Here is a 20,827-nt window from a genome sequence, read left to right as displayed (position 1 = left end):
GGAAAGGGAGTTAGTTGGATAGATCAGAGAACACTGGTAAAATTTGAGCATACGGAAAGAACAAATAAAGACTAGCAAACATGAAGTGGATGGCAGAGGTGGATGGAGTAAACTTGAGATGAAGACTATGAATGGGATGGATAAATGGGGTGAAGGGGGCCTTGGGTTAAAGGGGGAATTTTAGCAGGGCAGGGCAAGAGATAGGTGTGAATAGATGATAAATTGACTTGATCCAAAGGGATTTCTCCCCACATTCTCTGTTTACTTGTGAGTGGACAAGGAGGGAAGGTTACCATGTAAATGAAACAGGTAAGCTAGCTTTGGCTGTTGAGCCCAGCTGTGGAGATGCTGGGTCCTGCTGCATTGCTTCTGACCCAGGGCAGGGCTCAAACTGCTTTCACTTTGGACTTCTGCTACAAGCAGCAATGCTTAAACTTGTTCAGCCAGTGAGCATTCCTTTAAATATAATGATATAAAATATAGAGGGGTGGAGTATAAGATACAGAAGAGAGGAGAGTGGGCGAGAGGAAGAGTAAAGGAAAAGCAGTGTTTGAAAGTCCATAGGAGAGGGGTATCCAGAGGTGTGGTATAAATATTAATGGTTGTGCATGCAGTTGTTTGTCTTATGTTTACATTCAGATTGATACTCATGTGAAAGGAAAGGTTCCAGTATTCCCTTCATTTCTAATTAGGTGTTATGAAATTTACTCTTAAAAAGTATGAGTGGAAACCCTCAATTGTGTAGGAAGACAATGGAGCTTATACATACATACCACTTCCATTTATGAACAGCTAATTTCTATCATTCATCTACTTCCCATTTCCTTTTCACAAGTAGCCTATCCTTATACACGTAGGTTGAAAGAAATGAGAAAAATTGCACAATTCCTCACTGTGAATGTAGAAAATGATGTCTTTAGATGCATTCAGTCAACAAAAACAGTAATTAGCCTGATGTGTACACAATACATGAGCATAGCACTGAGCCAACTAGTTTAAACCACATTCTTCCTTTACAGCATTACTGGTGAGCTGGTTTTGAAAAAAAAAAAAAAGCATAATGCCCTAAAGATAAAAAACTACTGCTAAAAATGAGGTTTTGCAATGATATTATTATATGAATAGTATACTGTTTGAATTTTATTCAATTTTGACAGCAAGAATATATATGATCATTGTAATGGCTTCATCAAATTTTCTAGATTTAGCATTAACTTCTTTGCTTAGTACCTTGTTCCAGTTACATCATTTTTCAACTCATATTTATGATGTATGTTTTAAGGCTGGTACATGAAATATATCTTCACAAATATATTTGAAACAGTACTCATAAATATACCACCATTATCAACCTGACTGATATCATATGGGTCAATGCACACATCAAGGTATAGACCAAGCCAATTGAGTCAATGCTATTCTCAATACTGTAATTGTGTAATACACTCTTCAAGGCTCATAACTATGCTCAATCCCTATAGATATATATTAAAGCTCTACACAGATTAAAGCTAAAATTTCAAATAATAGAGGGATGAAGCCTATGCTCTGACACATGCACTACTATAATGCAGCTGAAACCAAAACCCAATTCTTAATTAACCTGATGAAGTTGTTCATGAGAAAGAGAGAGAGATACAAAGGGAGGAGGAGAAAGGGGAGATGAGAGGAAACAAGTGAGGGGAAGAGTAGAGAGAAGAGAGGGAGGAAGAGAAGGAAGAATAAAATAGGGTAGAAAAAGAGAAGGGAGAAGAGAGAGGAGAGAAGAGAGAGAAAGAGAGAGAAAGAGGGAGAGAGAAGGGAGAAAGAAAGAGAGGAGAGAAAAAAGAAGAGGAGAAAAAGAGGAGAAAAGAAAGAGAAACAAAATGGGAGAGGGAGGGATGAGAGAGGGGAGAAAGAGAAAGAGAGAGAGAAAGAGTGGAGGGAAAAGGAGGGGAAGGTAGGTGGGGGTAGAGGGTGCAAATTCAACAGGTGACATCTCTACAGGAAGCACAAACTATTTCCATTTTAATTGCTTTTGTATGCCTTATGGTTCCTTTTCTCTACCAAGAAAATCAAGCTATTTTGTCTTAGGATTTGTACATGGCACAACAGGCCCACCTCTACCTACTAAAGAAGAAAAATAATGAACATGATGAACAAGGAAAAGATGAATGATGAAGATGAAATTAAGAGTCAGAAGACAAAGAATATTGAACCAAGTCCGAATCATAAGTTCTATCTTTCACACTGCTACTCTGTACCTCTTTCTCTCCTGCTCCCTGAGATCAATCTAGCCCCCTAACAAAACTGGGCTAACCCTTAATATATACTTATCACAATGAAAGTTCACAGCCTTATACTTGTCTGGAGATTGTAGAAAGAGGTAATCATACAACATGGATGAATTGGTATGCAGTTTGTACAGCAACACACTACAAACTACACTTTACATCAACCAAAAAAAGGAACAATTTGAGTCTTACACACAAAATTAATGCACACAAATAAATGAGAAATGAATAATTGAAAGATCCTTAGCAATCAAGAATTATACAGCAATTCTTTTTCAGACTATGATACAATGTCAGCATTTAAAACTAATGATGAGAACCTTCCAATGAAAGGTAATCAGTAGTAGTACTTGGAACATGTCAGATCAAACATTTTAAAGAATCTTTACTTTCAAGAATAAATGATCATTAATGCATAAATAGTTGTGTCACTTTTTCAAGATTAACTTGTTGAGCAACATGCAATACAGTACCACAGGTCCCAAATAATAGCACACAATCCAGCATTTACCATACCTCAGAATAGAATATGAAGACTGGTGTTTATTTCTGACTTCATCCAAGCCTTAAAGCCCAGTTAATCAATGTTTCAAGTGACACAAGAAACAAGTGATGTACATGGTAAAGAAATATGACAATTTCACCAATGACATGATTAAATTGAAAAACATATAACAAAGTAACTTTTCTGCAAGAACTAATAGCCTTCTTTTCCTTTTGTGAAACAGTATTGTGGCTAACCTACATTAAAGAACAACACTCAACTGCAATTGTTCCTTCCTAGTTATATACTGATACACAGCATATACAAAACACATAGTAGCAGACCAGACAAATATTACCTAGTCCTAAATAGCTACAAAACTTTGAAATTTTGTCCTTTTCTTGAATGCATCATAGAAGAAAAATAAAAATAATTATAAAGACTGTAATGGTAATAATAATAATAATGATCATCATGTTAACAGTCTGAGGATAAACAATGACAGGAAAATGTTATATTTATATTCCCATCAAGCAAGAATGAATTGAAAGCTCCCACAGTGTAACGTTTCCTATTTGTACTATTTCTATAAAAACTTGCAGTCTATGGCTATAGTCATAACCCACTATATTTACAAATTTCTTTAATTTCTTCACCAGCTATACATCTATGAATATTACAAAATTCCAAGAAGCATCTTTGTTTCCTCAACCCCTATTAAGACATAATAGCAGATATCAGTTATCAAGAAAATGATCTTACTGATGCTGTAAATAGATACTTTACCATCTCTGTCCTCTCCCACCCCACCTTCCCCCAAAGCCCTGATAGAAGGGCCTCCCACCACTGTTATAATTTCGCCCCGGACTGTGAAAATGGTGGTCATGGGGACTTCGCTGAAAACCATAACCCCCCGAACCCCTTCTAGGACCTCCTCCACTATTTCTCCCTCCCCTAGTACCAGGTGAGAAGGACCTGAGGTCATCCCAACTATTCAACTGCTGGGGGAGGTCATAGTCAAACTTTGGAGGAGTTTCTATAAGAGTTCTGCGTTCATTGGTGGGTTTTTCCTTAACCTCTTTAGAATCTTTACTTTCCTCCTTTTTCTTTTTCTTTACCTCTTTTTCCTCCTCTCCCTCCTCAGCTTTCTTAATACCATCACTATTTTTTGGACTTTCAACAACCAAAGAAGCAACTACAGCACTCAAGCTGGGTTTGGCTGGAATGTATTCTTTTACTTTTCTCTCATTTCCACCAAATTTACTATACCAACCTCTTCCAACATGCTCGGGTACATACTTCTCATTTCCCTCATCCTTACTCTCTTCCTCCTCCTCTTCCTCTTCCAACAACAACTCTTCTTCATCTTCTTCATCTTCCTCCTCATCCTCTTCCTCCAACTCCTCTTCATTCTCCTCTTTCACCTTGTCGCCATCTGTATTATCACTCTTGCTATTAGTATCACCCTTAACATTGGAACTTACATGAGATAACACTTTCAAATTGGAAATTCTTTCCTCTTTTTCTTCCTTGGCTTTGGGCAATTCCACCAAGGAATCATTTCTGTGCCTCTTGATAGGTATATGGATCACATCATCACTCGACTTTCTACGTTTGGTACTCGTGATTGCCACTATTGAATTGCCTTGCTCTTTTTCCCCTTCAGGAACCTTTTTATAACTTACAGCTACACTGGTTGGCACCTCAGGTTTTGAACTTTTGGGCACCATTTTCTTGTTTCTAGAACTTGTTTCACCTTCACCATCACTAATGTCCATGTCGTTTTCTGATTCGGATGCACTGATATCCATGTCTGAACCTGAGTCATTCTCAACATTTTGCTTAATACCTGCCTTTTTCACACGCATATCTTGATCATCCCCACATGAGAAAAGGCTATCTATTGGGGGAGGGCCAGGTGGCAAAGGTGGAGGCTTTGGCTTGTTCTCTGTTTTGCTTTCTGACAGAGAACGGTAATCATAACAACGGAAATCACTGTCATTTGATTTCTCAGTTGGGATGGAAACCAAATTACCTCTATGATCAACATCTTTGCCACCAGACTTGATCTCCTTAAGATTACTAATGGGAGAAGTTAGGAAAGGTGGTGGTAAGGGGGGAGGAGCTAAGGATCCAATTGAAAAACCTTTCTCAAAGATAGGTGGTGATGATGGAGTATCAGAAGCCAAAGCCTCCAGTTCTTCATTCCCTGGAGGTTCTCCCCAGTTTCTGTTATCTGTCTCCTCTTCATTCAGTTCATCACTCTCGTATGGGTTATATGGTTGAGACCAGTCACTCTGATAGGTGGTAGATCCCCCAACTCCAACCCAGTCTGATGGAGGATTTGAAGACCTCAGACTACTATTTGAGCTATCCTCCAAGTTAGAATGCAGAGGAGGAACTGACGAGACCCATGATGGCTTGACTGACTCAACATCTTCCCATGGTGATGACAAGTCTCCATGGCTGCCAGTAGAGTAAGAATACCCAATATTCTCAGTTGGCATGACAACTGGTGGTGGAGGTGGTGGAGGTGGAATAGGGGGATAGTTAGGTTTGGGAGATGTTTCAGGTATTTGTGAATAAGACTGAGGGTATGGAATCCTTGTTGATGGTGTGGAGTATGAGGGGGTGACTGGGGGAGGGGTATACGAAGGAGGAGTGCTGGAAGACCCTGGGTGACTTGTAGGGAGAGGAATAGACAGGTTGGGGGGAGGCTGTGTGAGGTCAGGATAGGATCGGTTAGAGGATTTTGAAGCTGCATTTGTAGGTTTGTATGAATTAGCATCATAAGGAACATTGCCAGCTTGTGGGGTAGTGTTGCTACTGCCACTACTTGTGCTGCCTCCTCCTGCTGATGCCGAGGACAATGACTTGCTGGATGAATATGCCTTACCAAAAGTATCAAGTAATTCAGCAGCACTCATAGGCTTCAATTCCTGGAAATATAAGGAATCTAATTACACAGACTTTTCTTAACATGTATTATTTGACAATACACATTCCCAAATCAGTTATCTATCACTGGGATAATCTTTATTGGTCAATTAAATTTTCAATCTTTTCCTACAGGTTTCCCTTACAAGAGGTCCATAGCTCCAAGTAACTGGCAAAGGCCACTGGACAGGTCCATAGGTCACTCAAGGAAAAAATACTAAGGGACTGTGTAGGCCAGTGTAGGATGAGGTGTTCATTGTTCTCTAAATGATGAATGCATGTGGGACAAATGATTCTGTAGATAGGCCTATTCTGTGCTAGCTAGTACTATCATATAAATCTGATGGTGTCTTAATCACAAGTGTGCAAGTGAGGTTCTTGCTTCTCTTGAGAAGGATTTTTTTGTGGGACTGATGTTGGTGGGAGTTTGGTGATCTGTCTTGAAGAGCTTGTTTTGTGATCTGTCCTATCCCCGCATTCTTTGATCTACACATGCACAATACACCTACATCCCAGAAATACATATCTCTTCTTACACAGATGATATAACAATTATATGCACACATCATAATGTAGACAGAGCCACAGAAATACTACAACCATACCTCAATATACATTAACACCTGGTTCACTACAAATTGGAGTACGCAGCAACACTATGGTCACCCAGTACAAAAAAAAATATAAAGAAGATTGAGACAATCCAGAAAGCAGCTACAAAGATGGCCTCAGAACTAACAAAACTCTCATATGAAGAAGATAGTTAAAATTGATGTTGTTGACTCTGGAACAAAGAAGAGAAAAAGATGACTTGTTGACCATCTACAGAATTATGAAAGGCATAGAAGTCCTTGATAAGAGAAACACAAGAGGACATGGAAAGAAACTTAAAAAGGACAATTATAGAAGAAACCTGATAAAGAACAGCTTTCCCCATAGAGTCGTGGAAGTATGGAACATATTAAACAAAAGAACAGTGTGTGGAAAAACAATACAAGAATCTAAGAGCAAACTAGATATGGAGAGATACAAAGATGGGACACCACAAGCATAGCTTCCCTTCCCATAAGATACAACTAGATAAACAGACTCAAAATAGCCCCAACCAAATCCATAGCCACACTTCTCATCAACTGGACAGCAGAATACAAATACATAGCAAGCCTCTTTATCAACAACATTCTCATACCACATACACACTCACAAGATTCTTGGTGTAACATATGATACATATAAAGACAAAATGTACACCTAGATGCTAAATCATTTGCAGATACAACATTCAGACACAACAAAGAAACTACCATTACAGTACACAAACAATATATACACTCAGTGCACTGGTTTGTATTGGAATGTAGTGCATGTGGGGTGGAACCATGAGTGGCATGTGTTGTACTGTGAAAAGTTTATTAGTACCATATATATTGGGCATGTGTGTGGGTTTAGGTTGGTGTCTGTATCTAGCTATTAGGTGCGGATGTGAGAGGGCAGGCACTAGAGTACTGATGACCTTATGTGAAAAACCAGAAGGGGGAGATAATTGGAGAGAAATTGTAAGATGAACAGTGAGTTTCAAGACCTGATCCCGAGACCAGTTACCAGCCTCTTGGGGCCGCACCTACTTGTGGAGGTGGGGTTAGTGTGCTCATTTGCAATGAAGTAACATCAAAGATGAAGAGGCAATCTTCATTCATACACTGAAGAGGGAGACAGATCCCTATTGTACCTTTGGAGGTTGCAGGGGAGAATCATAAGAGCTAGATGGGGTGACGCTGTAATCCCTAGATGATCTCGATTCTCTTGACTCCCGCATATCCTTCTGGCTTCTGTAGGAGTCTTTCCGTTCTCTATGACTTTCTTTGTGGTCTCTGTGGCCTTCTGAATCTCTCCTTTCACGGTGATGGTTGCTCTTATTTGGAGAGTCTCCAGAGAAGGCATTCAAGCGGCTCTCAAGGTCACCTCCACTCTTGAGAGCTTCCTGAGCAAAGGCAGCAAATTTGGTTGAGTTGAGGAACGAGTCCAGACCTGAAAAAAGAAAATGAACAATTGATTCACTATAGCTAAATAATGATGGGCAAAACATAAAGATGGCAATGATATATAGTAACCTTAGACAAAAATTCTAAATGTGAAGAGGAACAAGTTCAGGCCTGGTATGAACTGCAAAACTGCTTCTCTGCAATAACATAAAATACAAAATAATCACTGAATACAACAACTTCCTCAACCAAACAATCCAAAGCCCCTGATCTCCCTTGCAGAAAGCCCATGGCCTTCAGGTAACTGGCAATTGCCTCTGGGTGGGTCCAACAAGTCATTCATGGAAGATATATTGTATGTGACTGAGAACTACCAATGGGTCTATCAAAAGAAACACCATGTGAGGATGGAACCTTTATTAGTATTTACCTAATTGTAGCAGATCTAGAGGTAGACCAAAGAAAAGATGGAAAGATGGCGTTGAAGAAATCCTAGAGGCAAATGGATTGGGAAAAATTGAGGATTTGAGGGAAGAAGGAAGCTTTGAGAGGACAATCTGGAGAAGTGTGCTGGCCCGACTGACAGGCTGAAAGCCTACCTGGGAGCAGAAGTAAGAAGTAAGTATTTTGCGGGAGGAGAGCTATGCTCATAGTGACCTGCAGTTGTATCTTTCCATATCCAGTTCTTTCTTAAAATCATGTATAGATTTAGCACTCACCGTTTCCTCTTTCAGTTTGTTCCATGTATCTATTACTCTATGTAGAAAGCTTTTTTTTTTTCAGATCTCTTCTGTAACTGTCTTTCTTAAGTTTCTTCTCATGTCCTCTTGTATTTCTTCTGTCCCATTTTAGAAGGTCATCCCTATCATATTTCTGTAGATGGTTATCGAATCACCTCTTTCTCTTCTCTGTTCTACAGTTGATAAATTTAGTTTGTCCAATCTTTGTTCGTATGTCAACTTGTAAAGTGTTGGTGCCATCTTTGTCATTGCTCTTTGAATTTTTTTTTTTTTTTTTTCCTAGGTGTCCAGAGAGATGTGCTGCGTATTCCAATTTTGGTCTTACCAGTGTAACTAATATTTTCTTTACCATTTCCTCATCCATGTAGTCAAAGGCCACTTTCATTGATCTTATTAAGTTATAAGTTTCTCCAACTATTTCGTTAACATGTTTGTCTGGTGTGATGTCATTTGAGATAATTACTCCTAGATTCCTTTCTGAGTTTACTTTTATAACTTCCTTTGTACCAATTTTATAGTGGCCCGATGTTCTATTTTTGCTTTTTCCAAATTCCATTATACTACATTTCTTAATGTTGAAAAATTCACTTCATTCTTTTTACTCCATTTCCAGACTTTGTCCAGGTCTTCTTGAAAAGATTTGCAATCTTCTTCTGTACTTATTCTCCTCAATAGTTTCACATCATCTGCAAAGAAGTTCATATAACATTCCACGCCTTCATCCATGTTGTTTATATAAAGAGCAAACATTATGGGAGCCAATACAGAGCCTTGGGGGAATCCACTTATCATATCTACCCAATTTGAGTTCTTTTCTCTAAGTATCACCCTCATTTTTCTTTCGTTCAAGAAGTCTTTTATTCATTCCAATAATTTTCCTTGTATTTCACCTATTGTTTCAATTCTTCTTAGTAGGTTTTTGTGTGGTACTTTGTCAAAAGCCTATTGTAAGTCCAAGAAGGCACAGTCTGCCCAGCCATCTCTTTCTTGTATTATTTCTATTAATCTTGAGTGGAAAATGGTTGTATATGGATGATGTTGTGACTGCATGAGGAGGAATGGGCAGGGGGGTGGGGGGTGGGGTAGTATGTGTGAGTAAATTTTTGACGCAGCCCGAAGGGATTTCTCCCCGTCCTCGCCTTATATGCAAAGGGGGACGGAGAGGGGGGGTCGCCGATTAAATGAAGCGGCCTTGCTGTGGATGTACTGTGTCTTGCGACACTGCTTCTGACCCAGGGCGGTGGGCAGGGTGCAGGGATGACCCGTCATCCAGGAGGTGCTCAGATGGGAGGAAGGGTGGGAGGGGTGTGGAGTGTATTTAGGGATGAAATGGGTGGGAGTGTTTTTATGCCTTTCCCTTTTTGGCTACCTCCCTTGGAAGGGGGAAAGAGCCTTGGTATATGTATGTATGTAGTACATGATCTTCCACTTCCAAATCCAAATTGCTTGTGGTTTAGTATGTTGTTTTCTTCCAAGTGTTTAATTAATTAATTTTTAATAACTCTTTCGCATATTTTTGCAATTGTGCTTGTATGGGATACTGGTCTATAGTTTGTTGGATTTTATCTCCTCCTTTGTATAATGGTATAACATTTGTATTTTTCCAATCTTGTGGTACTTTTTCTTCTTTGAGTGAGAAATCAATTATCTTGTGTATTTTAACTGTAAGTTCATCTATACATTCTTTCAGTATCCAGTTCGCTATACTGTTGGGCCTATGTGACTTCCTGACGTCAAGGTTCTTTATTTGGTCCCTTATTTCTTTCTGTCACCATTATTTCTTTCATTTTGGGGGATCCTTCTCGCTTTTCTTCATAATCATTTTGGGGGATCCTTCTCGCTTTTCTTCATCCCACATTTGTGAGCTTTCAAATTTAAAGTGTCTGGTTACCACTTCAGTCATTTCTGCATCTATATATTCTTTGTTTCCTTCACGCAGTTCCACTATTTCATGTCTCTTTTAGTTTATCATTTACATATCTGTAAAGTAGTTTACGTTGGTCTTTGCATTTGTCTATTACCGTATTTTTCGGACGATAAGGCGCTTCGTACCAGAAGGCGCACCCGTAATTTGCTATTCTCCGTCCTTACATAAGGCACACCTGGTCTCGTCATTGGATAATCATGCATATGTGAGTGCATTCAGAACTGAACATTTGTTGTTGAATGAGAAAAATCGGTTGGGATTTAGCAAAATTACAAAAATAAATTGTATATATTTTTTTTATTTTGGTCAGTGAAATCAGACCACCTCCATGGACGGTCTGCCCTGCCAATACCCCTAAAAAACAACATAAACATGTTACGGGAATTGTGGGGAATAAAACCAACATTAGCAGTTTTATTCCCTGAATTCTCTATTCACTTAAAAACACAAGATTACAAATGAAGGTAATTTTTAGTTTCGACCATGGGTGCAATATAGCAATAGAAAATTAATTATTAATTTTTTGTAAATTATAATGTATTGACGTAATATGCAATTTTGTGAGCGGAAATAAAAAAAGGTGCGAAAGCTGATTTTGTAAGTAACGAAGTCGTGTCGGACGAATGGTACGCCATGTCTGTTATGATAAGATGCCGACGTCGAAGAAATGAAAGGGTGATGAATTCGTCTAACCTAACCTAACCCATGTTTAATAAATCATTACCTGCAAATTAAATGCCATCCGGCTCATCCTCGTTGTCGTCATCGTGAGAGACGTTGGCGTCCCGATCCTATGCTACCGACTTCGTTCATTAGCATATTTGCTTGTAGAAAGGTGTTTTTTATTTTAATTTCCGTCCACAAAATTGCATATTACGTTGATACATTTAATTTACAAAATTAATAATTAATTTTATATTGCCATATTGCGCCCATGGTCGAAACTAAAAAAACAATTTACCTAAATGACTACAGTCTGAGTGGAGCAAGACTAGACCAATGCAAAATGGCTGTCTGTGTTGTGGACGCTATCATATCATAGCCATGATAGCGTGAATGAATGCGGTGGCATGGACTCGAAAACTGTCAAAGTTTTCGCAATTTTCTTGTCAAGATACATGCATCTTGGTTATAACTTGGTTGTAACTTTTGCTGGGCCTATGCACTGTTGCCGTCGGCAGGCTAGCTACGAAACATGTCAAAATAATTCGTCACTGTCCGAGGCATTTTTTTGCACTGAAGCCACACATAAGGCGCACCTCACGATAAGGCGCACCACCCGATTTTGGCTGATTTTAAGGATTTTGCCCGCGCCTTATGGTCCGAAAAATACGGTATATCTTTTTTGTAGTTTCTTTTATCCTCTGTGTATATCTACATATTAATTTCTCAGTTTGATGTATGTTTGCCATTTATTATTATTTGTTGTCTTTTTTCCATTTTTTTCCAGGCTTTGTCTCTTCTATCTTTAGCATCACTACACTTTTTTATTATACCAACACTTTATATAAACCCTTTTTTTGTTTCTGCTTAGGTACATGTTTATTTGTTTCCTCCTTATATTTTTCTTTAAAAATGTTCCATTTCTCTTCCATCTTTGTTTCATCATTTGAAAAAAATTCGAAATTTTACAGTCAGTTTTATTGTACATTAATCTTCCTTCTCTGTGTTTCTTATTTCTTCTCACATCATTTTGTTCTTTAAGCTCGAACTCTATTAGCATGTGGTCACTCTTCCCAATTGGTGTCTTATAATTCATTTTGTCTACAATTTCAGGCTCAGAAGTCAATATCAAGTCTATTCTCGATGGTTTTTCATTGTGTCTATATCTGGTGTTTTCTTTGACCCATTGAGTCAATGTATAATCAATGGTCACATCCAGTAGGACGTTGCCTCAGAGTTCCTCTTCATCTTTATTGTCAATTCTTCCTAATTTATTTCCTTTGCATTAATCCCTTCCACCAACAATTTTTTTTTGTTAAAAACGTTTCATTTTCAGATGAATTTTTTTATTTTAGTTTTATATAGTATTTTTCATGCTGATTTTGAAAAACAGTTTTTATTCAATTTTATTCCCCTTTTGTGGTTGACTTTCCATTTTGAAAATACCTTTGTAGGCAAAAAAATGAGTTAACTTGTCTTCCTATAAAACATATGCAAAAAATATTCCACTCCAAACCTCCTCCTTTTCAGTGGAATACACTGTACCCATCCTAACCTTCCCTTGAACAACATAAGGCTCTTGTCTATATATACATTTTGCCTAGGGGTGTGACACTTCAAGAAGTTCTCACACAATCTCATAAATACATCATAAATTTTATACAATTTTGGGTTGGGGTGGGTTTGTACATCATGAGTTCCATTATTTACAAAATGAAGATACTGTTTTATCTTACTGTACCGTTTCAGTCATTAGTTTCCGAAAAACTGGTCTTTCATGTAGTTCATCTTGTGACCAGTTCATTTTTTCTGGCATTTTCACAATACCCTCAAGCATTTTCATGACAAAAATATGAAAATTTCAGCCTCTGTTACAGGGTGCCACAAAGAATTACCTTGTCCAGGTTGTTCAGCAAAACAATTAGTCTCTACCAGTACACAGTCAATAATCCTGTTATCGATAAAGACTTAAGATTTAAAAAGGACTCATTTCTGTTGGGTCTTCATCATCCATAATTCCACAATTTCCTGAGAATGGGAAATGTGGTGGTGCTGCATTCATGTGGTCCTCTGACAACTCGAGGCTAATCCAGGCTCTCCCATCATCACTTGTGGAGAAATAGCCATTGTTTGATGAACTGGCACTGTCATTAGAGGTATTCAAGCTTCTGAGGGAAGGTTCATATTCACTATCTCCCTCAGAATTAGACATTTCGGGTGTAATTTCTTTGAAAAAGCTATATAAAATGAGTGGTCATGTGGATGAAAACTGCACTCAACCACAGTGGCTGCTGTAGCAAGTCTAGTAAGAAAGCGGCCTTGAACTGCCACCTCTGCCAGCTGTATGATTTGCTGAGATTACTCGTTCCACTCATAGAATGGCTTAGAAAGGCTCAAAATCGACAAGTAAATATGTCTGTAGCTGGTTTTTGAAGGTTAAGTTTTAGCCAAATATTCTCATCGATGACTGAAAAAGGAACATTAAATGAAAACGAGTATATCCGTTTCTGCTGGGGAAGAGGTTAAAGTCGCCCATAATTACTATGTTTACTTCATATTTCAGTGTCTCGATTGATTCATTCTTTGTGTCTTCCAGTAATTTTGAGCATTCACTGTCAGACCAAGCCTTAGTTTTCGGGGGCACATTTACAAATTTGAACTTTCTGCTTTTGATACTGTTATTTTCGACTTTGTGATCAATTCCACATTTTCTTTACCTTCTGCTATCTTTATTACATTTAAGCCCTTTCTAGTCAATAACATGACTCCTCCCCCCCTGTTTATCCAATCTATTTTTTGACCAAAGGTAACCTTGTCCCACCATATCTGATTGTATAGGACCTTTCAGTTTTGTCTCCACAATTCCCATTATGTCTGGGTTCTCTATTGACAAATAGTCATTTAATTAATTTATTCCAGAAATCATACTGTCCATGTTTGTATATGCCACTTTTAATTTTTTTTTTCCTTCTCATTTTTGGTTTATGTTTCCATTTTTCTGGTGTACCATTTTCTCAGTCTCAGATCCAGTACTCTCCAAAAAACTATTCTTTTTTTTTTCAGTCTGATCTTTTCTCATTTTTTTTTCCTTAGCTTCATTTCTCAATGCCCTGTCTTTCTCTATTTACTCTTCATTCATTTCCTTTTTTATCTACACATTTATGTAATTTTCACTGCTAGTTTTGCTAGTATTTCTTCAGTTATCATTTGAGTCCTTAGTTTGATTTTCATTGGCCTGTAGCTTTTTCTTTTGAGTTTGTACCCATCCTATGCACATCATTAATTTCCTTCTCCAAATTCTGCCCCTCATCCTGAACCACTCTCATTATCTGCTTTGCAATTACATTCTCTTTTTCTCTTTGATATTTGTGTACATTGTGCTTTTTTTTATACTATAATCCACAATGCATTTCTTTTTGTTCTCTGTGTCTCTCACCCAGTTTTCCTTTTCTTTGATCACCTTAATCACTGCTTCCTTTGCATTCTCTTCTACCTCCTACTGTACTATTTCTTTGAATGAGAGTTTTTTTATTTTCATGTTCCTGTTTCCACTGATTTTTTATTTCATTAAGTTGGTCTCTTTCATTCTTCCATCTTTTCAGTTACTGCTTGTAATTGTTCTTTGACCTCTTTCTTTAAGTCTTTGTTTTTGTTTCTAACCTCATTTTCCTTTCTTTCATTTTCTCTTTTAATCATACTCAGTTCACATTTTAGATAATTTATCTTATCTCATTGTTAGTTCTGCATAAGTTTGATACCTCTAATTGAAAAGCTTTGTGGTCTAGTTTTAAATCAATCAATTCTTCTGCCAAGTTGTTAATGTCTTCATTCCTCATTGCCCTGCTAATCCTAGTATCTCTTTCCGTGTCCATAATTTTATCCATTGCTCCCCCTTCCCTCCGAAATCCCTAAAATACTTCAGAATCGTACCTGTAAGTCATCTTCAGAGTTATGCTAATACAAAACTAAAGACATTCTTCCGGAATGCAAACTGGGAAATATTTTACAGGGAAAGAAACAGCAGTGGGAAGAGAAATGGAATATATTGATGGAAAACTACAATGAAGGGGTAAACAGGCATGTACCAAGACAAAAGCGGAGAGAGAGAGTACATGTAAATGTTGGTTCAACAAAAGATGCAGTGAGGCAAAAGACAGAAGGGACAAAGCTTGGAAAAAAGTGGAGAAAAGACAAAAAACAAAGCAAATGGCAAATTTATGTTAACTATAGAAATGAGTATGTTAATGTGAGAAGAGAGGAGAAAAGGAACCATGAGAAGGATATTATAGACAAATGTAAATATCAACCAAAACTATTTCTATCGGTATGTGAATGGTAAACTTAAAAAACAAACAGGAATTGGTGAAACTATGCCAAGGAAACATAGAATACACAGAAGATTTAGAGATGGCCGAAGTCATGAACAATCACTTTAAATCTGTTTTCACCAGAGAGAAAATACCAAATTGTGACATAGACAAAAACAAGAAATCTCCCCTCATGAATGAGTTTACAGCATCACTAAAGGAAATATCAGAACATTTATCAAGCTGGATGTCAGAAAAATCACATGGCCCGGACGGTATTGCAAATTGGATTCTAAAGGAGTGCAAAAGAAGAACTAACAGACAAAATACACATCTTAATAAACAGCTCACTCAAAGAAGGAAAGATACCCGAGGACTGGAAAAACGCTAACATTGTACCAATACACAAAGGAGGAAACAAAGAAGAACCCACCAACTATAGGCCAGTATCACTAACAAGCACCATAGCCAAAATTTGTGAGAAAAATAATCAAGAATAGATGGGTAAAACATCTGGAAGACAATGACATATTAAACCCAAGACAATTCGGATTCAGACAAGGAAGATCATGCTCCACAAACTTAATATGCTTTTACTCAAGACTAATAGACAGTGCAAGAAAGAAATGGATGGGCTGATTGTGCATTCCTAGACTTGCAAAAAGCCTTTGACAAAGTACCACACAGAAAACTACTAAAAAAACTGGAACACATAGGAGGAATACAGGGAAACCTACTAAAATGGATAGAGGACTTTCTGACTGGTAGAAAGATGAGAGTAGTGCTCAGAGAAAAATATTCAGACTGGAAAGAGGTGATCAGTGGAGTACCGCAAGGATCTGTGCTGGCACCAATAATGTTTGCTATCTATATGAATGACATGGATGAGGACGTGAACTGCTACATGAGCTTCTTTGCCGATGACGCCAAACTGCTAAGGGAAAATAGAAACTGATGAGGACTGTGAAGCACTGCAAGCAGACCTCTAAATAGGGTATGGAACTGGAGTAAAAAATGTGAAATGGACTTCAATATTAAGAAGTGTACCATAACGAAGTTTGGAAAAAAGCAAAAACAGAATATCAGGAAAATATACAATTGGAACCAAAGAAGTAAAGAAAGTAGGATCCGAAAAAGATTTGGGAGTAATTATCACGAACGACTTGTCCTATGATATACAGATTAACAAATTGTCGGGGAGACTTACAACTTGCTAAGATCAATAAAAGTGGCGTTTACATACTTGGACGAAGACATGATGAAAAAAATAATTGGTTACATTGATAAGGCCTAGATTAGAGTATGCAGCGACATTGTGGTCCCCCAGTACCAAAAAGAATATAAAGAAAATAGAAAGAATCCAAAGAGCAGCTACAAAAATGGCACCTGCACTTGCAAACCTATCATACGAGGAGAGATTGGCTAAACTGGAGTTACCGACACTGGAGCAAAGAAGAGAGAGAGGTGACCTATTGACCATCTACAGAATCATGAAAGGCACAGAGGTACTCGATAGTGAGAACTTACTTAACTGGGACAAAAGAAACACAAGAGGACATGGAAAGAAAATAAAAAAACATAGCTATAGAAGAGAACTGAAGAAAAACAGTTTTTTCCTCATAGAGTTTTGGACACTTGGAACAAACTGGACAATGGAATAGTATGCGCAAAAACCATTCATGAGTTTAAAAACAAACTAGACACTGCAAGATACAAAGGCGGGACATCACGAGCATAGCTCCCCTTCCCGCAAAATACAACTAGGTAAATACAATTAGGTAAATACATGTTTTCTTTGGGATCACTCACAGTGGCGACTCCACTCTAGTCATATCCAATCCCCTCTTAGTTGGTTCGTTGATTCTTTTTTCATCTTTACTACCCTCCATTTTGTGCCAAAACCAATATTTTCCAAGATCTGGATTGGATATTTTACCGGTCACACAAAAACATAATGCTAAAATCACCGCAAAAAAGATTCGGACCTACCCGGACTATAAACAAAATTGGCAGTCACGTGCAAAGATAACAATAAAAATGGGCATATAATGTATATAAACACTTTCTTTTAATATTTAGTCATGTTCCCCTTGTTCTTGATGATGTCTTGTAGTCGTTTTGACATGCTGTCACTCAATTTGCGGAAGTAATCCTCTCCCATTTCAGTGCACCACACTTTCTTAGTTGCATCAATGAGCTTAGGCAAGGATGACTGCTTGTTTTTCATTACATGCCAACAGTTCTCAATCGGATTGAAATCAGGACTATTTCCTGGCCACTGCAAGACCTGAATATTCTTTTCAGAGAGCCAGTTGGTCAACTTCCTTGCTTTGTGACACAGAGCACTGTCATGCATGAAAATGTTGCTGGCATGAATATTGTAACACTGAAGGAGATGGTCATTTAACACACTAATATACTGGTCACTATTCATCATCATATTCTTTGGCAGGAAATACAGCCCTCCATGACTGAATGCACCACTAAAACATGCCCAAACCATTACAGATTCACAGTGCTTCACAGTAGGGGATGTGTAGGCCGCATCATACCGGCTTATTGTTGACGGGCGTCTGACCTTCACGTGCTGGCTTGGGACGAGTTGAAATGTGCTTTCATCAGACCACATGACCTTAGACCACTCTTCTTTCGTCCACTTAGCATACTGCTTTGCAAATGCCAGCCTAGCCTTCTGCATACGGTCAGTGAGTAAAGGCTTGTGGGCAGCGGTACGGATAGGGAGCTTCAGGTCCTTCGGCAGGCGGTGCATTACTGTCCTTACTGAGACATTTTCTAGAAGTTTCGGGTGACTTTCCTTTAGTTGTGCGGCAGTAACCCTTGGATTTTTCCTTACTTCCCTTTTTAGAAGGTTGTCAGTTGCCTTTGAAGTCTTTCGAGGGCATCCAGGGATGGGTTTGTGCTCAGGACAAACGTCGGGTGGGAGGCCGTGAGCTACTGCCAGCAACGCCATCACTGTAGACTTGGCCCAGCCAGAACGCCTGACGAACTCTTTAATTGGCACATTTTCCTGTCTCCAGGCCAAAATCCTAGCTTTTTCCTCTTGGGATAAATATTTGTGAACCATGTTTAAAGCATTGGAGGCAAATCATAGGCCAGAAAAGCTGTAGCTCCAAAATCCTGGACACAATGGTCAGGAGCAAACCTCTACAGCATCCCCCCTCAGCCTCTCAAACAACACTGAGTGGCCAAGCAGTCCGCCATGTGGTCCACAGACTCGCTGAGAAAGATGCCATATGTCGCCAGCAACAGCAACCGACTGTATAGCCTACTCATCGCAAATAACATACCTCGGTTCCATACCATTTTACTGGGTAGGTCCAAGTCTTTTTTGCAGTGACTGCACATACATATACCAAGGCTTTTTCCCCCTTACAAGGGAGGTAGCCAAAAAGGAAAAGCCATAGCTCCCCTTTCCTGTAAGATACAACTAGGTAAATACATCTCCCTTCCCAGTTTTACCTTCATCTACATTAACCTTGAAGAAACCTCTTTCCACTCCATTATACATTTACCTATCTCTTCACTTACTAGTATAGCCACCCCTTCTCTCCCTCATCCTCTCCTCACACCTGACACCCCCAATTACACTTCCAAACCCAATTTTGCCCCTCCTTTTCAACTTAGTTTCATTCAATACCAACACATCCATCTCACAAACATATTACTTATCTCTTCCCTTTACTCTCATCTGTATCACATCCATGCACATTAAAAGACCTAAACCTTAGTGTTCTGATTGGAAAACTCTTCCCAGACCCTCTTATGCCTTTGCTATTTTTTTAGGGATGTCCCCTTTGGGGCTACTGAGAGTAGTATGCCTAGTCCTATCCTGGTCCCATTTTTGCTGCCTTTTACGACTCATATGGGAACACTTGGTGGCAGTACTTTTTCTCCCCTACCACAGGGTTCAGAAAAAAAGGAAATGTATATTCAGAGAAGTGGTACAGGACAGTATTATGAGTGGGGGGACACAATCTGCACCCCATAGACCTTAAAGTATCAGTTGCATGCTACCGAGCATTAAACAAGTCCCTGATGGTGAACAGGGAAATTCCTCATAGATATATGGGGTACCATCATAATGACAGTAAGGACCACTGGGTCCTGCAGATACACAAGGCTACACCAAATACACCGAATAAGGTGGCACCAAATATCTCACCAGAAACCAGTTGGCAGGGAGGTGAGATTACTGCCAAAATCCTTCAGAGCAACAATGAATTGCATGTCCAAAATAAAACTGGGCATTCCTGCTGGATCACTGTCTCCAAGGTCCAACACAGTGCCTAGTAATCTTACAGGCAGTGTCACCAAATGTGAGTAAGCAGTGTTCAAGTGGACCTAAGTCTTGGACATAAAATAACATGAAGGAAATGAAGATCTATACTTACAATGTGAGAACCCTCTCAGAAGACTACAGGCCGGAGAGTTTAATGGAAGAACTGGACAACATCAAGTGGAACATCATATGACTGAATGAAGTCTAAAGAGAGGAAGAAAAGCTGATACAATTACAAGATGGTCACCACCTGTTCTACTATAGAGGTAAGGAAAAGGAAAGATCTAGTGGAGTATGATTCTTGATAAAGAGAGAGGTTGCTGGTAATGTAGTGAAGTTCAGTAGATTATCAGATAGTGTACCTTGGATTGTGATAATGCTGTGCAAAAGATACACAATAAAAAGAATTTACGTTTATGCACCAACTTTGCAGAGTTCAGACAATGAAATTGAATCCTTCTGTAATGATTTAAACCACGTAATGGATCAAGAAAAAAGTAAATATATGTTGGGACTAGGCAACTTTAGTACTTAAGTGGGGAGGATGGGAGATGAGTCATACAGGAAGTTTGGAGTAGGTGAGAGAAATGACAGAAATGAGATGTTGGTCAATTTTGCAGAGAACTACAACATGAGAATAATGAACACTTTTTTCCAAAAATATAAGGTTGTAAATGGATCTGGAGAAGTCTAAATGGAACAACAAAGAATGAAATAGACTTCATATTAGATGAGAGCATAAGTATTACCAATGTCATGGTCATAAATACATACACACATTTACCAAAGGCTATTTTCCCCCTTATAAGGGAGGTAGCCAAAAAACAAAGGCATAAAAACCACTCCCACCCATTCCATCCCTATCACACTCCCCTCCCCTCCATGTTCTTATCTTGGCACCTCCTGGATGACGGGCCATCCCTGCATCTTGCCCACCGTCCTGGGTCAGAAGCAGTGTTGCAAGACACAGCACATCCACAGCAAGGCTGCTTCATTAAATCAGCAACCCCCCCCCTCTCCATCCCCTCATGCAGAAAAGGAGAAGACAGGGAGAAATCCCTTCGGGCTGTGTCAAATTTTTCTCACACACCCTACCTCACCCCCTATCCCCCACGCATTCCACATCATGGATCTCAACATCATCCATATACAACCATTCTCCATGCACCCCTGTCTTCTGTCCTCTCCTGTCTTTCCTCAACAGACATTCCCCT

The 20,827-nt window shown here is 38.8% G+C and overlaps 1 protein-coding gene across 1 annotated transcript in view; it reads right to left on the bottom strand.

The window, feature by feature from the left end:
• Nucleotides 1-2,383: 2,383 nt before the first annotated feature.
• Nucleotides 2,384-20,827, bottom strand: part of LOC143041079 (uncharacterized) — a 94,625-nt gene continuing 76,181 nt past the window's right edge. The window contains exons 9-10 of the mRNA XM_076212761.1: nt 7,424-7,722; nt 2,384-5,696 (exon numbers count right to left, since the gene is read on the bottom strand). Coding sequence (XP_076068876.1) covers nt 3,540-5,696; nt 7,424-7,722 — 2,456 coding nt within the window. The 3' untranslated portion in view covers nt 2,384-3,539. The remainder of the gene's footprint in view (nt 5,697-7,423; nt 7,723-20,827) is intronic.

The sequence above is a fragment of the Oratosquilla oratoria genome, chromosome 30 (assembly GCF_046742065.1).
Source record: "Oratosquilla oratoria isolate Oo_2021 chromosome 30, ASM4674206v1, whole genome shotgun sequence".
NCBI lineage: Eukaryota > Metazoa > Arthropoda > Malacostraca > Stomatopoda > Squillidae > Oratosquilla > Oratosquilla oratoria.
Note: the sequence above shows the minus strand (reverse complement) of the source record. Positions and strands in the feature narration are given on the sequence as shown.